Source organism: Lampris incognitus, chromosome 2 (assembly GCF_029633865.1).
Source record: "Lampris incognitus isolate fLamInc1 chromosome 2, fLamInc1.hap2, whole genome shotgun sequence".
Classification (NCBI taxonomy): Eukaryota; Metazoa; Chordata; class Actinopteri; order Lampriformes; family Lampridae; genus Lampris; species Lampris incognitus.
Window position 1 is genome coordinate 133,317,643 of NC_079212.1, and position 21,424 is coordinate 133,339,066.

At 43.0% G+C, this 21,424-nt stretch overlaps 1 protein-coding gene and 1 long non-coding RNA gene across 2 annotated transcripts in view; one reads left to right on the forward strand and one right to left on the reverse strand.

Moving 5' to 3' along the window:
* LOC130134269 (lysyl oxidase homolog 2A-like) overlaps window positions 1-21,424 on the forward strand; it is a 33,379-nt gene that overhangs the window by 772 nt on the left and 11,183 nt on the right. Inside the window, exons 2-6 of the mRNA XM_056302168.1 lie at window positions 1,569-1,890; window positions 4,882-5,057; window positions 14,724-14,932; window positions 17,230-17,446; window positions 19,504-19,687. Coding sequence (XP_056158143.1) covers window positions 1,608-1,890; window positions 4,882-5,057; window positions 14,724-14,932; window positions 17,230-17,446; window positions 19,504-19,687 — 1,069 coding nt within the window. The 5' untranslated portion in view covers window positions 1,569-1,607. The remainder of the gene's footprint in view (window positions 1-1,568; window positions 1,891-4,881; window positions 5,058-14,723; window positions 14,933-17,229; window positions 17,447-19,503; window positions 19,688-21,424) is intronic.
* LOC130134270 (uncharacterized) lies at window positions 8-20,998 on the reverse strand. The gene is made up of 3 exons (XR_008814227.1): window positions 20,864-20,998; window positions 19,902-19,978; window positions 8-103 (listed from the first exon to the last, which is right to left on the reverse strand). It is a non-coding gene; the product is annotated as an uncharacterized LOC130134270 (long non-coding RNA).

Below are 21,424 nucleotides of genomic sequence, written 5' to 3' on the forward strand. Positions count from 1 at the left end.
TCCAGAGAGTCCACAGGGAGCACAGGAGTTTGGTATGGTTATACCATATGGATGTGTGCTGGCCAACACTCAGGATACTAATGTGATGGTTGATAGATGTTTCCTGAAAGGAACAAAAGGCAATTCACGGAATCACTTTGGAAAAGCATGCGGAGTTGTAAATGTTGGATTTTAATGGGGACTTGAAGCTCCCTGAGCTCTTTTACTCGGCAGATTGTTGTCACTTTGGTAGCCTTATTGTTCTTTGTGGACGCTATGACCGTGTCTTTTTTTTACTTCTTTATCGCCAAGATGTCAAATTGTTTGATATTGTGTTTACGAATCCATTATGATTGTTGTTATCAAATGGTAAGATGCAAGGCCAGTTAAATCACACTCAACGTTAATAGTAAAACTGCAGTGTGTAGTGCAATTTAGTCTAGTCTAGTTTTAGTGTAGTTACTATAAAAAAATGTTTTAAAGAAAAAGAGGAGTTGTGTTTTCACTGGTGGTATTGAAGATATGTTGAATATTGTATAGATGGGATAAATCAGCCCTGCAGAACTTTCTTCCCTCTGGGTAAGGTTAAAAAGTTCAGGCTGATTTATTGTCTCATGGAATATTTTTGATGCTGATTGTTTACCCCCCCCCCCAAAAAAGGTTTCTGCCCTTTGCCTTGTTTGGTAGTCACTGTGATGTCAGCTTTAAAAGCCCCGTGCCCCACCGCCCTAAACTCACCACCACTTTAAGACGTGGTGGTGTTCCTCACCTCGTCCCCACCTTTCCTTTCACTTTCACCCCTCCTTCCTTTTCCTCCACTCATCCCTAGGGTCCCTCCTTTGACACTTTCATAATCGGCAGTGAAACAAAGAGGTGGAGTCAACATTCTCTCTGAGTGTCTGTTCTTCAGCCTCAAGGCCCAGATCAACAGATAACTGTCTGCAGCTAGCAGGGGCAGCACCCTCCCTGCAGGATCCCACATTTGCTCTTCATTAGCCTGTCAGAGACAGAACGACGGAGCAGAGGGGTGTTGGATGGGTGGGTGGAAAGGGGTTCATATCTTAACAACACAACTCTAGACCTCCGCCCAAAGAGAGCACAGTATATCTCTGGCTCTGTGCCTTTTTTTTCTTCTTCTCTGTGTTACTCCTTGATTGGCTATGAAATCCATTTCTCTGTCACGGGACTTTACCGAATTTTGTTAATGATTCTTGATCATGAGCTCGTGCTTTTGTAGAGGCAGATGCAGAAGGTAGGGTCTTAGGGCGGCTCTGGATGGCCAAACCATATTATTACAGGCTAATAATGAAACTTTATACTGAAAATGTTCCCGTCAAATTCTGGCCTCAACTACCATATACCACAAATTGCTTTCTGCTCCTGCTCAACATTAAATAGCACTCAGCCCTCTCCAAACTCTGTAGAGGTTTACATAGTTTTAAAAAGGGTCATATTTGAAGTTTGTTTTTTTTTTACAAATATTTACAGATATTACCAACAAAATGGTTTAGCCTAAAGCAATTTACCCAGTAAGGTATGCTGGATTGTTCATGATTATATCAATGTCTTTTTGTCGTCATCTCCCATAGATACTTTTCTGTGTCGAGGTTTCCCTGTCATCTTGCATCATGCTGAAACCAGTCACCATTCATGGCTTCCTGTCCACATTATTGTGTATGTGGGCATTGTGTTATGCCCAGTCAGATTCTGACACCCCTGTAATCCAACTACGGCTGGCAGGAGACAAGCGGAAACACTACGAAGGTCGGTTGGAAGTGCACTACAATGGAGAATGGGGGACAGTGTGCGATGATGACTTCTCCATCTACGCTGCTCAAGTAGTGTGCAGAGAGCTTGGCTACCTGGATGCAGAGTCTTGGTTGCCCTCGGCCAAGTACGGAAAAGGAGAAGGTAAGAGAGCTGACATGAAGTTAAAGGGAACCAACTGCTGGTTGACTGCGTCAGTGATCCCCTTCAAATATCGAACTCGAGATAGATATAATTCAGCCAAAACCTGCAGAACTCAGCATAAAGCGTAGTCATTTGGCTGTAAGCCCTTGACTCTGCCATACGTCATGTTTTTTATATTCTAGTTCTGCTATATTTAGTGAAAAAACTCTTCAGACTATGAAATGTTATTGTTAGCCAACCACCAGAATGCCCACAACACACGTTCATCAGTGGGGCTGCATATCTCCTCAGGTAGTTTCATATGTTCCATAAAAATCCCTGACTTCGGCACTCGTTTTCACCCGTCTGGCGGCTAATCCCCTCAAGCACTGGTTTTCCTATTAAAGCAGATGTGAGACTGGGCAATTAGCATGAGGGGGAAAGAATGGAAACACGGCACACGAGACACACATAGACGTAATGCCATCTCCCTGCTTGTTGTGTTATATGAATTCCTTTATAACTGTAAAATGAATGGGAGGTGGGGGGGGGGGTCTAAGTTTCTTGTGGTAAATGCAAAAGTCATTTAGAGGGAAAAGTTCTAGCAAGAATCAACGGGAAATCCCTTTCGAAATAAAAGCCATTTATTTTACATGCGTACATCGCCTGGACAAAATCAGTCCCAGACATCACAAAACAACAGCTGAGGTATTCCTCGCCGATGGGATGGTTCGTGCACATTTACTCGAGAAGGGGGAGGGCTTTTTCTCTTGCTGACATGTAGACGCAAGGATTTGGCATCAGCGAGACCCCAGCTGTGAACCTATTTATTTGGCTCATAGCGACATTGTGTACATAATTGGAGACTGGCTTTATTCGACTCCATGGTTTCTTGTTGTGGATGGGGACACATAAACGAACGCGTTTTCCATTTACCACAATGCCGACTTCTGCTTTGGCAGATGAAACTACCCAATGTTTTTCATTAAAGGCACAAATACTTAACAAATAAAGGGCATCACTTAAGGATGTGGAGTCTTTAAATCAAAAAGAACATCCTTCCCACGGCCATTATATATGAAGTCCATTGTGTAGAGGTATCAGAGAAGGTGTAGCCTGCTCAGTGCTCAACTACTCCGCTCAATGTTGTTATAAACTACAACCAAAAGAGACTGTTTCGAATTATGAGTTGGCTATATACAACTTCCATGTATCCCAGGGACAAACGCATGTAATGCAGCTATCAATTTCAGTTTGATTCCCCACCTTAACTGGATTTGGAAGAAAGGTTTAAACTTTGTCCAGTTTGTCATGATTTTGAGCTACAGCTGTGTGGTTAAGTTTAAATGCCAGTAAACGCTCAGTCAGACAATTCATGGCACCCCAAATCCTCCCTGCTGTTTTCTGTCACATGTAAAATTATGTTTCCATCGTTTTTGTGACTTGGATTTAGATTTAGATGTGCTTCATTAATCCCCGTGGGGAAATTCGTCCTCTGCATTTAACCCATCCCAGCACACACTGGACCCACTGGGCCGTGCAGCAGCCGGGGACCACCTCCAGCTCTCGCCATGCCTTGGTCAGGGGCAAGGACAGGCGTATTTACCCTAACATGCATGTCGTTTTGATGGACGATAGCTTAAGCAGAGCAACTCAGGTTTATCACAGATGGTGGTTGAGGTATTTGTCTGGACAAAGACTGTGGACGTGCAGTGAAAATCTTCCTTCATCTACCAGCTTGGCTCTTATTCATAAGCTCTCGAGTATTTCAATACCAAAGGACTTAGCTGGTGTTATGAGAATGTTCCAAATGAAACCATCCTCTGCTAGCGGGCAGCTCTGTGTTTGAAGAAAATGATGTTACCTCTTAGGTATGATCAGGATGTTCCACAACTACATGGAGAGTCTTTAAGACTGTCGAGCAGCCCATTGGTGGTTTCCGTGATGTCAGTTGTGCGGTTTCCCCTAATGGCTGATTCATAACAGCCAGCTGGGGAGCAGATTTTCTGCTTGACTGACTTACTGGTGTGAAGACATCCTGGTCAGGATCAGGGTTAAAGAATGTGATGGGATATGGTGGAGACCAAACATCCTCATGTGAATAGCCTAACTATCCCTCTACTGTGTCCCCAGACTTCATTGACAATACTCATCTAGACATGCATTCACATTACTGTGAGATGAGGTTGGGCATAAAGCTTAGCAGTGGGATAAAAACATACACTCGTGTCTTAATAATACGGGGAGTTGGTGTGAGAGTCCGAATCTCTCATACAGCATCAAAGCAACCCTAAGAGTTGTAGATGAACGACATGAAAATACACACAAAGTAGAATACATCAAAAGTTGTACGGACAGAAAAAAAAGTGAAATGTACCCTGTTAGTGCTCTAACAGGCAGCAGTCAAGTGTCTTTTATTTGCCTTCATAGTTTGGTGAAATTATTCTTTCTTATTGAGTTTGCAATGATAACCATGATTAAAAAATATAAAATCACCGGCGTCTGGGTGGCATGGCTATTCCATTACCAACCAACACGGGGATTGCCGGTTCGAATCCCTATGTTACCTCTGGCTTGGTCAGGTATCCCTACAGACACAATTGGCCGTGTCTCCAGGTGGGAATGTGGGTATGTGTCCTGGTCGCTGCACCAGCGCCTCCTCTAGTTGGTCAGGGCACCTGTTCAGGGGGGAGGGGGAACTGGGGGAAATAGCGTGATCCTCCCACGTGCTACATCCCCCTGGTGAAACTCCTCACGCTCAGGTGAAAAGAAGCAGCTGGCAATGCCACATGTATCGGAGGAGGCATGTGGTAGTCTGCAGCCCTCCCCGGATCGGCAGAAGGGGTGGAGCAGCAACCAGGACTGCTCGGAAGAGTGGGGTAATTGGCCAAGTACAATTGGGAAGAAAAAGGGGGAAAATAAAAAAATAAAAAATAAAATCACTAAGAGAACAGCTTTTCAGCTTTTTAACAAATATCCATTCATTTACATCCTTATCTCTCTCCATTCCAGGTCGCATTTGGCTGGACAATGTCCACTGTACTGGCAGAGAGAAGAGCCTTGCTCAGTGCGAATCAAATGGCTTTGGGGTCTCCGACTGTAAACACTCAGAAGATGTCGGGGTGGTGTGCAACCAAAGACGCATTCCAGGCTTCAGGTTCATCAGCACCCTGGCCAACAGTCTGGAGGTAGGCTCAAATGGTGTGATGAACTCATAACCGAGTAGGATAAGGCTTGACACATGCACAAAAATTGCACGAGCACGCATGCGTACAAAGGTGCACACACGCAGGCACACAATAAAAACGTAAACACTACAGTGTGCTCACAATCTCATAATCACATTCGGATGCATAAACACACACACGCATGTTATTAAAACTCCCACACAAACTTGCACAGATGTTGACTGTTACAAAAGTCGACTAATAATGAGAACAGGCGCAAGATGAAAAAATGGTTTATCGGCTTCAAATACATCTAAATGAGCCCATCACTTCGAACCCCGCAGACGGAAGATTGTGTGGGATGTCTGCGCGGAGACATTAGGAAGATCATAACAATTAATTCTCTAAAAGTATGCAAAATAAACTAACAAATGAATAAATAAACCCTAATGTGCCTATCTCTATAATGTTGTCATTAACTGTACTTGATATATAGTTAATATTAGAGGGATATAGTTTATAAAACTTGATCTTCAAAACCTCTCCTCCGACAGAGTGCCATATAGTGATTCTAATGGGAAAGGCAAGAGTCTTTTGTTTTCTAAAGTAGTATCTATTGTTATTTATAACAAACAGATTTTATTTATTTAGCTGTATGTTTATGTGTATTTCTTAACTAAATGATTATCTGATTATAGGTATTATGATATTACAAACAAATCTTGGAAGTCCCATAGGGCTCCCAGTGCCACTGTCAGGAGCTTTTACTAGGTCAACCTGGAAACACATGGTGGAAACGTTAAAGGGGTATGAGCTATTAGCACTTAACTCCATCAGGGCAGGATGACATCATGGTGCAGATGTTTCCCACATAGACGGTGCCTCAGCGACTTTCACGTACATGGTCATTTTCACCCCCAGGAGACCAGCGAGATAATGTATGCATCAGCTTCAATCCATGCTGCTGAGCTATCTTCTCCACTGTCTGCTTAATGACTTTGCCAGAACCCTGTTAGTCGATCCCTGCCCACATTAGACACCCCCTGATCTGCTGTCTAGGCGACTGGGATGACTCACGCCTACACACATGTCCGCACACACGTACACACTCACACACACAGATGAGCACACAGAGGGGGAAGACCAATCTGTCTGGCTGATGAGAACACCTTTGTGCCTAATGGAAAGTCTGCGTGTGTTTGTAGACTTAAAGCGAGAAAGGGAGGGGAAGAGGAGGAGGAGGGAATTCCTTCAGCAAGGACGGTACAGCTAATCTAAAACCGCTGCCCCTCTGGCAAACAGCCTGTCGGAGGGGGTTTCCCGAGCAAAATCAAACTGTTAGAAATTAATCATGTTTCCTCTGGCATCTTGGGAGAAGACAGTCGGTATTTCAGATCGTGTCTTAGCGTCTATGCTGGGACCGTTTGTTTCTCTCAGCGTTGGCTATGGTCTCTGTATCACAGCCAGAATAACGTCTGCATTCCTGCTGGAGTCACTAAAGGCAACAGGCCTGAAGAGATCATCCAAAAACACTGTGTGTCTTTCTCATGACCACAACCTAAACTATGAGTCAGTATTAATAGAGGAGGTGCAGAAGTGGGAGGAAGTCCACGTGAAGTTAATTTGGAATAATCAGTCATAGCCGACTGGGACCGTTTCACAAACCCGTTCCTTTTATAGGAACACCTATAATAGATGCATGTAAGCGGTAGCCTTATATTTTCTATTTGTCTTGTTTTTTTTAGTGTCTGCGTGCTGTTTTTGCAGTTCAGCTCTCCACCCTGTAAATATTTCCCTGGCTTGGCCACGGCTTTTCAAGTCGCAGGGGAGAGGAATGGGAAAAGGTGTAGCTACACCTCTTTCACCGTGCTTGACCTGACGTCAGCAAAGGGCAGCCCTGTTCCTTTAGTCTGTTTATCTACCCCATGAATTGGCATTTCTGTCTGCTGTCGGGAAAAGTTACTCCCTAACCACATCAACATGTACCTGCAGCCCTAACAGGTTCTGATGCTAATGGCGTCTCAGTTATCTACTGATACATACACACACGTAATTCACTGGGTTGAAAGACTGGTTTCATTTATGTAGCAGGCAACACTGATTTCTTCAATAAGGCAATCTTCAAAAAAAAAAAAAGAAAGCAAAAAAAAAATACTATATATATATATACACATACATACACACACACACATATACGCCATATATATCGTATTACAGCATGTTCAACTGAGCCCTTCTAATAAAATAAGAATGTTCTGGCTCGCTGTATATTAACAGACTATTTCACCTATAAAAAAATTGCCTCAAACAAATCTAATTTTGATTCTCTAGGGCATGCATTTTGCAAACATGATACATGTGAAAAGGTGGATATAAAACCATGACATCTCTCTAATAAAATTTAATTAGTGACTTGAGTTAAAACCACAAATAATAGGATATCATTATTGCAACCATCAGCTCAACTTCATTTTCCATTAACCTCAGAATTACTGTCCATAAGTTTTGCTGAGTCCATCATCTCTGCCTGGAAAGAGAAGACAACATATCAAGCTGCACTTGTGTAATTACACTATACGTAGTCTTGTTAGTGCTCGTTTTGCACTTTGGGGCCAGGAGCAACGCCAGTACGTTCCACATGCTGTTGCGTATGGAAGGAATGACATATAACTTACTTGTGCTTGAACTTGCAACCCCTGCATGAGAAGCCTTAAAAATTAGTTTTAACTGGAACTGTGTGAAGCTCAACTATGGATTGTTTTCCTCTGTCCCAACAGATAGTCATTTCTTTGACCAAACTGAGAGCCCAAAAGCTGTCTTCAGCCTCAGTTTCTCTTGGGGCCGCTTCCTCTGACCTCTGAAATATACTGTGTACTTTGTCATGAGAACTTTTCTTTTGATCAGTTATGCAACATCAGGGATTTGATAACAAACGGTACACATCAGATTGCATTAGGGAACATATTTAGCAGTATTCAATACAATATCCTAACATCTGCAGTTGAGGCAATCCTACTGCACTCTAGTTAAATGCAAGGCACAGCAGCACATTATACCACTTTCTGCTGCGCAGTTTAGTTTTAAATCTCACTTGCATACATATTTGTCCATCTCTAGCTATCCAACTGCATCTTTTGTATTTGTTAGGATCTGTTTGTTACTTTCAGAGGCAAAAGAATGTGTTTGTTTAGCAGGGGATTACATTCTCAGCAGCACTGTACACTAAGAAGGCAGGAAGCTCGGTCCATCATCTATAATGGGATGATCCGACCAACTCCAACATGTCAGGTTGCAGTGAATGTGGGAACGGCATGCCACACACGTGGCATCAATCTCCCAACATTCTTGGATTTGGCTCCTCCTGGAGAATTGGAGGAAAAAAAATTGAACACATCATCCCTTTTGGAAAAATACTAAATTGTCCCAAGTGTTACTGGCATCGCGGGTTTTAAGGAGAGATTGTGTTATCATTTGGAGCTAATCATAGGTTTGTGGTTAAGATTAGAAGCTATTTTAGATCACTGCGTATTCTCCAGTAAGATGCTGTTTTGCAGACTTTTGTAATCAATACGCAATACTTGGTGTGCAGTGTGGTCTTATGCTGAGCACATCTGCCATTAAATTCTTTCCGATGGCAACTCGGATATACTTAAGCTCAAAGAGCTGTCTTATCCAAAGCTTATTTGTTGTTGGTCAGAGGTCTGAGGCCTGTGCAGGTAGGAAGTCTATGCAGATAGTTTCCATATCAGTGCACAAATGTTTGCAAATGGACGGAAAGTGACAAAAAAAAATCCTTTCAGTAGCCTTAATTTGACCCATTTGGTATGGTATTATTAAAGCTAAAGAATAGTCATCATACTGCATTCCTCGAGGTCAGCTCTCTAAGATATAGCAGAAGCTTGCATAGCTATATACATAGATGACAAGTCTAGGCAAGTTTGTTGTCCAAGGACTTTGCTCTGATGTGTTTATCTTAAAGTGGTGAAGTCAGTGGAATGATGTGATATGTGGTCCGACTATTTCATGAAAAATACAGTAGCAACTGTAGCAGCAAAAGTACTTTCTTTTCTTTTTTTTACACCCATGCTATTTATTGTGAATTTGTCTCTTCCGAGCCAACAGCTATGTCTAAAATCAACACAAAGGCCTCACCCATCAAGTCAAGTCAAGTCAAGTCAGAATTCACAAGGTAGTCCCGAAGCCAAGTTTGTCATCGATCAATGAAAGCGGAGCTAAATGATGCACACGTGACGAACTCTTGTCAGTCCAGCACCAGCTTGTTGCAATGACTATGAGCCATCGGGTTCTCTGCACAGCTGAACGGGCCAAAGGTTGCATGTCTCCACGAGGCAAAACGGTGTCCGTTTACAGAAAAAAAATCCAGTTCCTCACATTCTCGGCTACATAACAAAAGGAAACCCGAGCCAGTTCTGGATTTGCTTTTGATGAGACGTATGCAAGAGGCTTGCAAGGAGGAGACTGATCGAGTGGAGAAAGGGTTGATTTATGTAAGGAGGCTGGAGATCTTTCCCCATGCTGGCAGCCAGAGTATCAGACCAGCGTATCTTTACTGTCGACTGAACTCACCATATGTTCAACATCTGGACCACACTTTCAGCTAAACTTTCAAATAATCAGAATAATACTGCTTCACAGAACCATGGTACAGGAGAGGGCCCAAGATCTAACCTCCTGTCATTAATATCCGGATTATATAACTCACCATATATTCAGACATTCTGTGTTGACTCGTGAGACATAACTTAATGCGTAGGTTATGCGTTTTGACTGTGCATGATTGCAACAAAAAAAACAACATACATTTTTCATTCAGAGATTATGTAATACAGTATTAATCTAGCACCGTCCTGAAGGAGTTGAAATAGCCAATAAAAATTAGTGGTATATCAACCTTTCTGGAACCGGCACGTCTCCATGTTGGCTGTACCTCCTGAATAACAGATGAGATGTTTGACGTTATAGAGGAAGAAATAAAAGAAAGTTTAATAGTTTCTTCAAATTACGTTTAAGAGAAAATATGTGGTGTAAGGCATTGCAATGTGAAATTGAACGTAGGTATCACGGTGACTTTTTGGGGTAAATGCAAACAAAATTTACTTTTGCTGCTGTGTTTTATATGTATATATATTAAACACTGGGCTCTAAACTGGAGAAATTATACCGCACTGTCACCAGTGTTCTGTCTAATCGGAACTGAAGGAAAATATAAACCATATTAACCTATAAAACATAAACCCAAAAAATATAAACCAATTATAATTGAGTAAACGGTGAACTAATGGCAACTTCTTGTCACAAATATATACATTTTAAGAATCTCCAAAGTAAGGGAGCAGCAGTGCAAACCGTCTCAGATCCAAGTGCCTCCATTGACTTTAAAACACAAGTTACATTTGCAGTAATAAGCCACAAAAATATTTCCAGCCAAATATATATATATATATATATGTATATATAACTTGTGTCACTTGTCATGTATTGTCTGTCGGTGTAGCGTTAGCTCAGTTTAGCTATCCAGCAGAGAAACTTGTCCTCACACTTATGAAATAAACTTAAGTAAAGCCTGTAGTTGTGCAAATATGGCCACCACATGTAACACTTGGGATATGGATTTCAAAATGTGCTGTGAAGTGTCGAAAGGGATGAGTTGAATAATAATTAAATAATAATGCCACTGTATTCATGGAAAAGGTTCGCTCTCAAGTTTGTACGTGAGATGGCTACTGTGTGTGTGTGTGTGTGTGTGTGTGTGTGTGTGTGTGTGTGTGTGTGTGTGTGTCTGAAGGAGATGGGTAGTCTAGTCCACACGTGTTTAAGGTCACTTCTACTTTCTTCTGCTCTCTGCAACCTGACGGGAGACGTGCACTACATTACGTTCCAGCGCTCAGAGCGACTCTCCTTCCCTCCCTCCCTCCCTCTGTCCCTCACACGCTCACCCGCACGCCCGTTAATTCACACACACACACACACACACACACACACACACACACACACACACACACACACACACACACACACACACACACATCCACAGACACACACAAACATTTGTTTCCCGGTTCAAGTCGGTTTAGAGAAGAGGGGGCCTCTGGGGGCGATGGGCAGATGTGAATGTAATTTCAAAGAGCCTCACTGTTTTCTTACTTTTCCTCTAAACCGTGGCATGATTACAAGTCATTTTCCTAATGTTTAGTAAGGGGGGGGGGGTTGCATGTGTCGCTAAACGTGAGGCACGTCTGGAGGGTGGAATCAGGCGGAAGAAATGCACAGTAGTTTTAGTATTAGTCAGACATTTGCGAGACCGCTGCCTTAGGTTCACACATCAATTAAGAGGAAACTGTAAGGAAAACAGTCTGCTTACAGTTCCCTAATCAGCAGTGTCCAAAATTACCAAGTCATTAGTGCATGAATACGATTTATTTTTAACCCTGTTTTTTTTACTTATTTATTTTGTTACTGACCTTTGGCAAACTAGATCAAAAATATTTATGCTTCTTGTTCAGACTAAGAGTATTTCATTAAAAAGATTTCCAGAATAGACTCAGGAGATGCAATGTGCTGTTGATGGACGCTTACCAAAACCAGACGTTTAAGTGGAAGGATGGATAGAGAGGAGAAGTGACCTCAGAAAGACCTGGATGGAGGAGAGGCTGCACACTTCCTCCTGTGAATTTTGGTTCGTTCTTCCCACATTCAGCGTGTTGGCTGCTAAGTGTTTGGTCCCGTTGACGTATTGTGATAATCTTTATCAGCCCTTCTTGCGACATACCACCGAGCAAGTCTCCTGTTTTGCCTGAATTGACATTAGAGATCCCCCCCCTTTTTTTTTCGCCTCCCCAATTGTACCTGGCCAATTACCCCACTCTTCTGAGCCATCCCGGTCGCTGCTCCACCCCCTCTGCTGATCCGGGGAGGGCGGCAGACTACCGCATGCCTCCTGCGATACATGTGGAGTCACCAGCCGCTTCTTTTCACCTGACTGTGAAGAGTTTCGCCGGGGGGACGTAGCACGTGGGAGGATCACGCTATACCCCCCAGTCCCCCCACCCAACAGGCGCCCCGACCGACCAGAGGAGGCGCTAGTGCAGAACACATACCCACATCCGGCTTCCCACCCGCAGACACGGCCAATTGTGTCTGTAGGGACACCTGACCAAGCCGGAGGTAACACGGAGACTCGAACAGGTGATCTCTGTGTTGGTAGGCAACAGAATAGACCGCTACACTACCCAGACGCCCGCCATTAGAGATTCTTTAATGCTGTTTCTGAGACATTTAGAGAGAAGGAAATGTATTATTTTCCATGTTCTCTGCATTGTGGTTGGATTTTCTTGTGTTTCTTTCCGAAATAGTGCTAAAAATGACAAAGGTGTAGATGCGGGCCTTGAGCAAACAGGGTTTTGCTGATGTTATGTCTGGTGGTCTGGTTTGAGGGGGGTTAATGGTTGGAGAGACCCCAGCTGTAAGTCTGTCTCGCTTTCTCTCCCACCTCACACGTCCTGGCAGCCCGCTTCCTCTTGGACCCTTTTAGCCAAATGAAACACTGATCAGAATAATTCAAGGCTCCCACTTCAAACTCACCTCATGTCACACAGCATGTACACAGCTGGTAATACACACACACATCTATGCATTTTGTTGTTGACATGCCATCTCCCTTGTTTGCTTTTTCCCTTATTTAATAAAACCCCATTTTTATATCCATGCTACAAAACTATAAATTTCTCTCCTCTTTTTCTGTTTTATCATTTCCCATGTACAAATGAAAATAGTTAGCTATACTCCCTGTAAGCTTTATATGAAACCCCTTCTAATGCTCCCAATCATGACCACCTTCTGCTCTGGCCCGGCAGGGTTCTGCAGACGGAAAATAGTCTGTCATACCTTGGTCACTGAGATTCACTTTATGAAAGAGTGGTTTCTACCCTGTCTAACCACGGCGGTCAGTGGGAGGACCAGGGTCATTGCTGCAACAGTCTGGCTTAGTCATGCTCGCTACCCCCTTACAATCTCTGGTCTTCAGAGGCCCTGAAGACCAGAGCATTCCCCCAGGCTGACGCCATCCTAGGAAACCACCCTCTTTATAAGGCCCTAATATTTCTGGGACCCATGCCTGACTGTTGGATTTCTTAAGAGGCAAAGAGTCTGACTGTTGCGAAAGTCCTGAGATCAGCATTTGTGTACCACAAGTAATTTAAAGCGTTTAAAACTTGCGCCCCGCCAGGAACAAAATGGAGGGGGGCATGGTTATTGGCTGACTGTGTTCACATAAAGCCTGAGAGGTCAAAGGTTACAATGCCTCTCTGCTTTGGGGGTCTTCTAAACACATAAGGCTGATCTAGCTCCCTGGCTTTACATCTTTCTATAGAGCAGACTATGGACCGCCTGCAGAGACACTCCTAACCCCAATCCTATCAACAGCCTCGTTCGCCACATCTTTTGTCTTTGTCGTATCAATTAGCAAGCGTTGACCTGTAGTTAGAACATTATGGATTGTTCATTTGTCTCACTGTCACATCAGTATGCGTTGTTTCCTGATAAACCCTTAAATCCACAACTCCAGGTGAGGAAACATCTGAACAGCCATTTTGTTTTTAACAGTTTCCATTCTTTACCATAAGGAAAATATTGGTGTTTGTTGTGTCCCCCTTTACTCTATCAGGTCATCCCATCGAGCCATTCAGCGGATATTTGCCATAGTGGTCATAATGGAATTGATATTGATATTTCCTTGACATTTCCATCAAGTGGGATTTGTATTTCATGTTGATTTGAAATGAAATATGTGTTCCTCCAACATAAAATCCCTCTAAGTTATAAAATCAGCCAGTTTAAAAAAACTTTATCATAGTCATTCACTTAAGAGTTATTTCTTAAAGTAGCAAATATGCTTTCTCCTATGTTAGATTGTGATTTGTAATGGCAATGATGGTATCTAAAGAATAACTTGAATAATTTCTACTAAATCAAAGAAGGTTGAATCAGTTCATCTGGATACAATGTATCCAGATGAACTGATTCAACCTTCTTTGATTTTCTTGCCTGGATTATTGGGCATGCGTAAAGAAATGTCTGCTAAACGGCTGTGATTTGGTGCTAGTAGCAAACAAAGATGGAGAGGATTTCGAAACATTCATCTGACTGCTGAGGCTCATTAGCAGCACATTTTAAGTTAAAACAGAGGTTTTAGGACTTAATTGCTAGACTTGCAATGAACATACTGTGTGGTTCCCAGTCCCGGTCCTCAGGTAACCCCCTCCAGCAGATTTGGCACAACGGGTAAATGAAATGAACTACCTGGCAGAAAAGTTAACCAGCAGTGCTGGTGGTAGCTGAGGACTGGACTGAGAACCACTGTGACAAACCTATATTTAGAAAATAAACAGTTCTGCTATTTTGTTAACTAGCTCAAACTATATGTTTGATTGGAAATTCATCTTCAGCAGCATGCACAAATTACTGTGCCGTCATATTTAATATAAGAGACTGATGTTAAGAATGGAGGCACTCCAGAGTGAAATAAACTCTAGAAGAAGGAAATTTCCATACATGGCAGCTCAGTTCCAGCAAATAGCTGTCTCCAGATGATCCGGAGCTGCTGACGACAAGCTCTCTGTATACGATCCAGTAAGTCAGCGGTGACGTATGTGTCTCATCTCCTTCCAGAGCATGACTGTTCAGGTGGAGGATGTGAGGATCAGGGCCACCTACTCCCATAGGAAAAGAATTCCCATCACTGAGGGCTTTGTGGAGGTGAAGGATGGAGGCAAGTGGAGGCAGATATGTAACCGGGACTGGACAAAGATGAACACCAGAGTCATCTGTGGCATGTACGGCTTCCCTGGAGAGAAGGGCTTCAACACCCGTGCTTACAAGTGAGTAACATGGCTTCAGCCAGCAACTGGATTTATAAGGCAATTTCACAATGGCACATGTAAAAGAAACAAAGCAAATTCAAACATAATCAATCCATTTAAGTCTACACTTGTTATTATGAAAATGTGCTGTTTAACAAGGTAGGCATGTTTCTTTCTCTATGTTATGGATGCTCAGGTTTTGCAAAAAAAAAAGAAAGAAAAAAACTAAAGGAAAACCTTCAAAACCCTCAACTTTGTTTAAAGATTCTGTTTAACTCTTAAATACTGTATCTGTCTAAGTCCAGTTGTGGGTGGTTTATCAAGCCACTCTGGTGTACGGAAACCGTATTACATAAGTAAGTTTGTGTATTCAAGTTGTCAGCCGAGCTTTCATCTGTCATCCTCACATCTCTGAAATTAAACAGACTTTGGTCAACAGTATTCTTAAAGGGTGGCCATCCACTTTTACTGTACACATGACAGAATGAGGAATGGGCCTTTTCGGGAAATGACTAAGGCCAATTATATGTAAAACAGGAACTCTTTTGGCTGCATCCAGTGTTGCCATTTTCCCAGAATCCCATGGCTTGAGTGTTAACATTCCACACACATGTCAAAGTGCAGCAAGACACAGGGACAGCTGTTTAATATACAGCCAACAAATGCTTTATGTTAAGTTATATCAGTTTACTCTCTCTCTCTCTCTCTCTCTCTCTCTCTCTCTCTCTCTCTCTCTCTCTCTCTCTCTCTCTCTCTCTCTCTCTCTCTCTCACTCTTGCTCTCTATCTCTCTCTCTATCTATCTATCGTATACATCTAGATCAGACGTGGCTAACCATGTGCCCTGGAGAGCCATGTGTATGCAGGTTTTCATTCCAGCCGGACTCCACACCAGGTGATTTCACTGATTAGCAACCCTTCAACCAAAGAGGAAGATTGTATCAGTGAAATCTCCTGATGTGGAGTCGGGTTGGAATGAAAACCTGCATACACATGGCTCTCCATGGCACATGGTTAGCCACCGCTGCTCTAGATGTATACAATAGATAGATAGATAGATAGATAGATAGATAGATAGATAGATAGATAGATAGATAGATAGATAGATAGATAGATAGATAGATAGATAGGAATTACATGGACTTTGGTAATCATATAGAACACTCAAATTTGACATCTGTCCAAACAACACGAGGAATACTCTGTGTCCTCATTTAAACCCTAATGCAGTTGCATTCTCATCTGTTCACAACATCTGTGTGAGATCTTCAAGCCAACACAAGAGCTTAGGTTGTAAATGTAAGCCCATGCTGTTTTCATTACATGGTGCACTTCATCCAAGGCCCAGGGAAGGAAAGGCCCTGCTCAGAGCTACTTCAAGGTCCACTATTACTGGTCCTGCCATGGCCCTTGCTTGATGACTCCCATTTAACTATGGGGTCATGGGAATGTCAAAGTATTACCACAACAATACTGCCATTGTAATTCACGCTAACAGATGGGCTTTGGTGATTCTTGACACAAAATACCCCAAGTTCCTCTTTGCAACTTAAGATCTTGTTGATGGTGAAATAAGTGAAGTAAAGGGTGAAAGATGATAGTGCATTTTGCTACGTTACATACTTGCAGGATGATCTAAGTGGACGATACTTTCCACAAAGAAAAGAAAACCGTGCACATTCTCCTCATGAACATTTCCCAATTAAAAGATTAATCATTTAGGGTGCCCAGGTAGCATAGCAGTCAATTCTGTTGCCTACCAACATGGGGATTGCCGGTTCGAATCCACGTGTTACCTCCAGCTTGGTTGGGCATCCCTACAGACACAATTGGCCATGTCTGCAGGTGGGAAGCCGGATGTGGGTATGTGTCCTGGTCACTGCACTAGCGCCTCCTCTGATCGGTCGGGGCACCTGTTCGGGGAGAGGGGGAACTGGGGGGAATAGCATGATCCCCCCACGCATTATGTCCCCCTGATGAAACTCCTCAATGTCAGGTGAAAAGATGCGGCTGGCAACTCCACATGTATCCGAGGAGACGTGGTAGTCTGCAGCCCTCCCCAGATCGGCAGAGGGGGTGAAGCAGTGACCAGAATGGCTCGAAAGAGTAGGGTAATTGACCAGATACAACTGGGGAGAAAAATCATCCATCCATCCAGCCATCCATTATCCAAACCGCTTATCCTGCTCTCAGGGTTGTGGGGTTGCTGGAGCCTATCCCAGCAGTCATTCATTTGTCACCGATGACTTTCCCCACAGTTCCTATTGTGTCTGTTATGAGTGATTTGAGTCTATTTTTGGCAATTCTTATTCACAGGTTGTTGGCCAAACGCCGTAAGAAGAACTTCTGGGGTTTCTCTGTCAACTGCACAGGGAATGAGGCAGACTTGTCTGATTGTAAACTGGGCCGAGAGATAGAGCTGAAGGGCAACAAGACCTGTGAGGAGGGCATGCCTGTGGTGGTCAGCTGTATACCTGGACGAGCCTTTGCCCCTAGTGTTAGTGCTGGCTTCAGAAAGGCCTACAGAGAAGAGGTAAGTTAGACTGTACATTTTGTGGGTAAACTTACTTACTGGTGCGTCCAGGTGACAAAAAAAAAACCTTACTACCTGGTGATTCCCAAAAAGCTTTTATTTTCAAGTCCAACAAAAATGAACCTCCAAGATGCTCTTCATAAAGCCAGAGCTGAGTTATCTCCAGCTGTCTAAATGTAATACAAACCGAACTCTGAAATGGCTCAGCCAGACATCAGCTTTGGGGCTGGAGCTGGCTGGAGATTGTACCGAACCGAAGCTCCTGGCTCAGAAGCCTTTGTGTAAAACTTAGACTTAGTCCCAGTATTAGTCTTATTTTGATCATGTACAATAAACATATGGGAGTTTGTATTTATGGCTTGATTTACTGACATTTTACTGCTGGCAGCCATACCAACATGTACCCTGGCTCTGCTGAATGACAGAAGCTAAGCAGGTAGGGGCTTGGCTAGTACCTGGATGGGAGACCTCCTAGGAAACTGAGTCACTTGTGGAAGTGGTGTTGCTGGGCCATTAGGGGGAAGTCTTCCCTCTGGTCCTAAAAAAACAACAAAAAGTCTCATGCCCCAGTACAGTGGCAGGGACACTGTGCTGTAGGAGATGCCATCCAAGCGAGGCCCTGACTCACTGTGGTCATGGTACTTATCACAAAGAGTAGGGGGGTTCCCCGGTATCCTGGCAAAATTCCCAGCCTGGCCACCTGATCATCCCCCCATGTAATTGGCTCAATGATTCCTCCCTCTCCACCTCAAGCTGATGTGTGGTGAGTGTTCTGGCTAAAAATGGCTGCTGTGCATCACCCAGGTGGGTGTTACACATTGGTGGTGGTTGTGGTGAGTTTCCCCCCCTTCAGTTTGAAGCACTTTTGGTATCAAGATAAAGGCCCATATAAATTTAATCCATTATTATTATTTTTAAAAGCGAATCTGTCAACTCCGTACATCATGGTGCATGGTCATGGTGCATGGTCAACTGGACAGCAAGGATAGATGGACCTTATACAAAACAAGCGAAAAATGTTAGACATACAAAAGGTAATAGACTTTCCTTATCACTCTATGAATACGGATTAGTATGGATTTAACATTTATTCCCCCAATTGAAATTAAAAACCATAGCATAAGAAAGAGATATTGTATCTCCAGTTGTGCATGAATCAGTGTACCAAGGGAGTTAAATTAAATACGGTGAGATGCATGGAAAATTGTCAGTGTTTTAAAAGAGGAATCCCATCTGGAAGACGGCTCTCTCTCTCTTTCTCTCTCGGGAAAGAAAATAAAAATTAAAAAGCACCAACAGAATTCCCGATACTTGCCAGTTATAATACTGAATTGAGAAGTAAGTTTACGGCACAGCTCAGGCAAGACTTCAAAAGTTTGAAGTCGAAGTCGCAACAATCAAGACTGGACACTGCTCATTTTTGCCATTTATGACTGAGTTTGAGAGTTTTAACATATTCTCTGAGATATACTTTGTTATTCATCTGTCATCGCTTTCAGAACAAAGCCAGGAATATCATTATGTAATAGCCCTTCTAGTCTAGTCTGCAATATATGAGATTACTACACAATCGATAAACAAATCCAAACCCTCCTATCCAATACTCCAGGTTGAGTATTTACATCACATTGTACCAGACTTCATCAATTCTTGGTGCTACTCCAACAATAAAACGCAACATTTCCTGGTTGTTAATGAGGAGGCTTCAGGCCAGACATCTGGAAATAGTTGGTTTGGATGAGCCCTAAGTATCAGACACGCACAGTGGCACAGAGTTTATATTCCCTGTCAGTGTTTAATGGAAATTTGATAAACAGTAAACAATAGTTATTTCCATGGTAACAGCTACTCCTTATCGCCACAAGAACATGAACAACAATACCACCCAGACATACAGAGAGCAAATAGTAAACAAAGTAACATAGCAGTTACATGAGCTACAAGTTTATCTACCGTACCAGCTCTGTACTTTCTTAAGAGTCTTTGTATTTTTGTCGTTGGTGCAATGGGTTACGGTTCGCTGCTTTGACATATTTATTTGATTGCCCCCCCCCCAGCAACCCCTGGTGCGTCTGAGAGGCGGAGCAATGATAGGCGAGGGGCGAGTGGAGGTGTTGAAGAACGGTGAATGGGGGACGGTGTGTGATGACAACTGGAATATCCGAGCTGCCACCGTGGTATGTCGAGAGCTGGGCTTCGGCAGCGCCAAAGAGGCTTTGACTGGCGGCAAGCTGGGACAAGGTAGGCCGGACAACCTAAATACTCTGTTAATGTATTACTGGGCTCAGGTACCTTATGAAATAAAACGAAGCCATTTCCATTGATAGACTGGGCCACAGCAGTTGTAAACAACTCCCACAATTCCTGCAGTTATTTTTCATAATAAAAAGCAGACATGCTGCCCCCCCCCCAAATGATGAGGGTTTCAGTGTGAATTACAATAAGATCAACTTACCCTTTAACTTGTAATGACATTTCCCATGGTGTCAGTGAGCAACATTGAAAGAGTGCCTTGGCAGACTGTGATCCCACCTGTGAAAAAGAAAAGTCTTCAACGTTCCAAGAAAGTTGAATCAGTTCATCTGGATACAACGTTTATTGACAGATATAAAAAAAAAGTGTGGATTTAAATTTGAAACGTAGTTTAACTCAATAATCACAGAGGCTGCGGGAATCTCCTGGGGATCGGCACTTCAGAACAAAGTCAGCCTATAGATGCTCAGATTAAAACATACGGGAGTTTTAGAAAACTTCAGTACCACAAAACGCTTCCCACAACCTCATTCTGAGAAATGTGAAATTCTACTACATTAGCAGAACCATATTTACACGGCTACGGCTATCCTTTCCAGTATTCTCAGAGAACTGTCCAAAATCTGGTAATGAAGAAAGTAGCATTTATAGGTTAAAGGAGGAGAATGCTCTGTTGGACAATGTGATGATATAGTCACGTGCAAAATATTTTCACGAGCTGACCGCTGGTTCCAAGTCTTGCCCACACAATCTTGGAATGATTTGGACTCTGGTTTGTGTTGAGAAGTCTTAAGCGAGTGCCAAACACGGAAAGGGAAAAAGTAATGACAATGGTGAATGATTAAAGGATTTGTATGGAGAACTAAAAACACACTCTTAGTATTAAAAGCTGATATAGATAACACTGATCAGTCGTGGGTGGGCTTTCTAGTCACTAAAATATATTGGGCAGGTTAAATATCGGATTTGGATGTTATTTTTCCATATATCTACTTGGAGTGGGATATTTCTCTCAACAGTTCTGACACATAGAGATGTTTTAATGCAAACTGTTTGCATTAAAACACTTTTGACTGCTATATCCTCTATACAGGGACCTGGCCGTTGATCATGAATTTGAAAACTGAGCTGTATTTAAAAAACATAGTATCATATCATACTCACATTTCATGTCTCAGAGTTGACTCAGTGATTCTGGAGTGATTCCCTGTTGTTTCCGGTGTGGATTTACTTCACTGGCTGTCAGTCCAGCTTTAGTCTCTGGTTGTACCGGCTGAGACACTGCTGTCCAGCAGGGAGGGAGTTGTCTGTCAGTGTTGTTATTGTGGAAAATCCATCACAAAACAAATGAATGGTGGGTGGCTGGGGGGGAGGGGGGGGGGAGAGAGGGGGGAAAAAATGTTTACTGCCCCCAAATGTCTCACTTTCATTTGGCTGAGCTGACTGCCCTATTTGTTTGCGTGGTGCGTGCTGGGAACAGAAAAATCTGACATCCCTTTAGAACGCGACAATAAAACACACGTGCGCGCGGGGGCGATAACTTGAACTCACGAAGGCCTTCAGTTAGCAGTTTTGCTTTAAAAGGGCATTTTAGTTCAAAGCTCATCCTATTTCCATCGTTAGGAAACAAACAAATAGCAAACAAAAGGCGCCATTCCTGCCTCGCAAAGGTCCATCTGCCCAGTTATGCTTCGGCACATGCTGTTTATATCTGTGGTTTTTGCA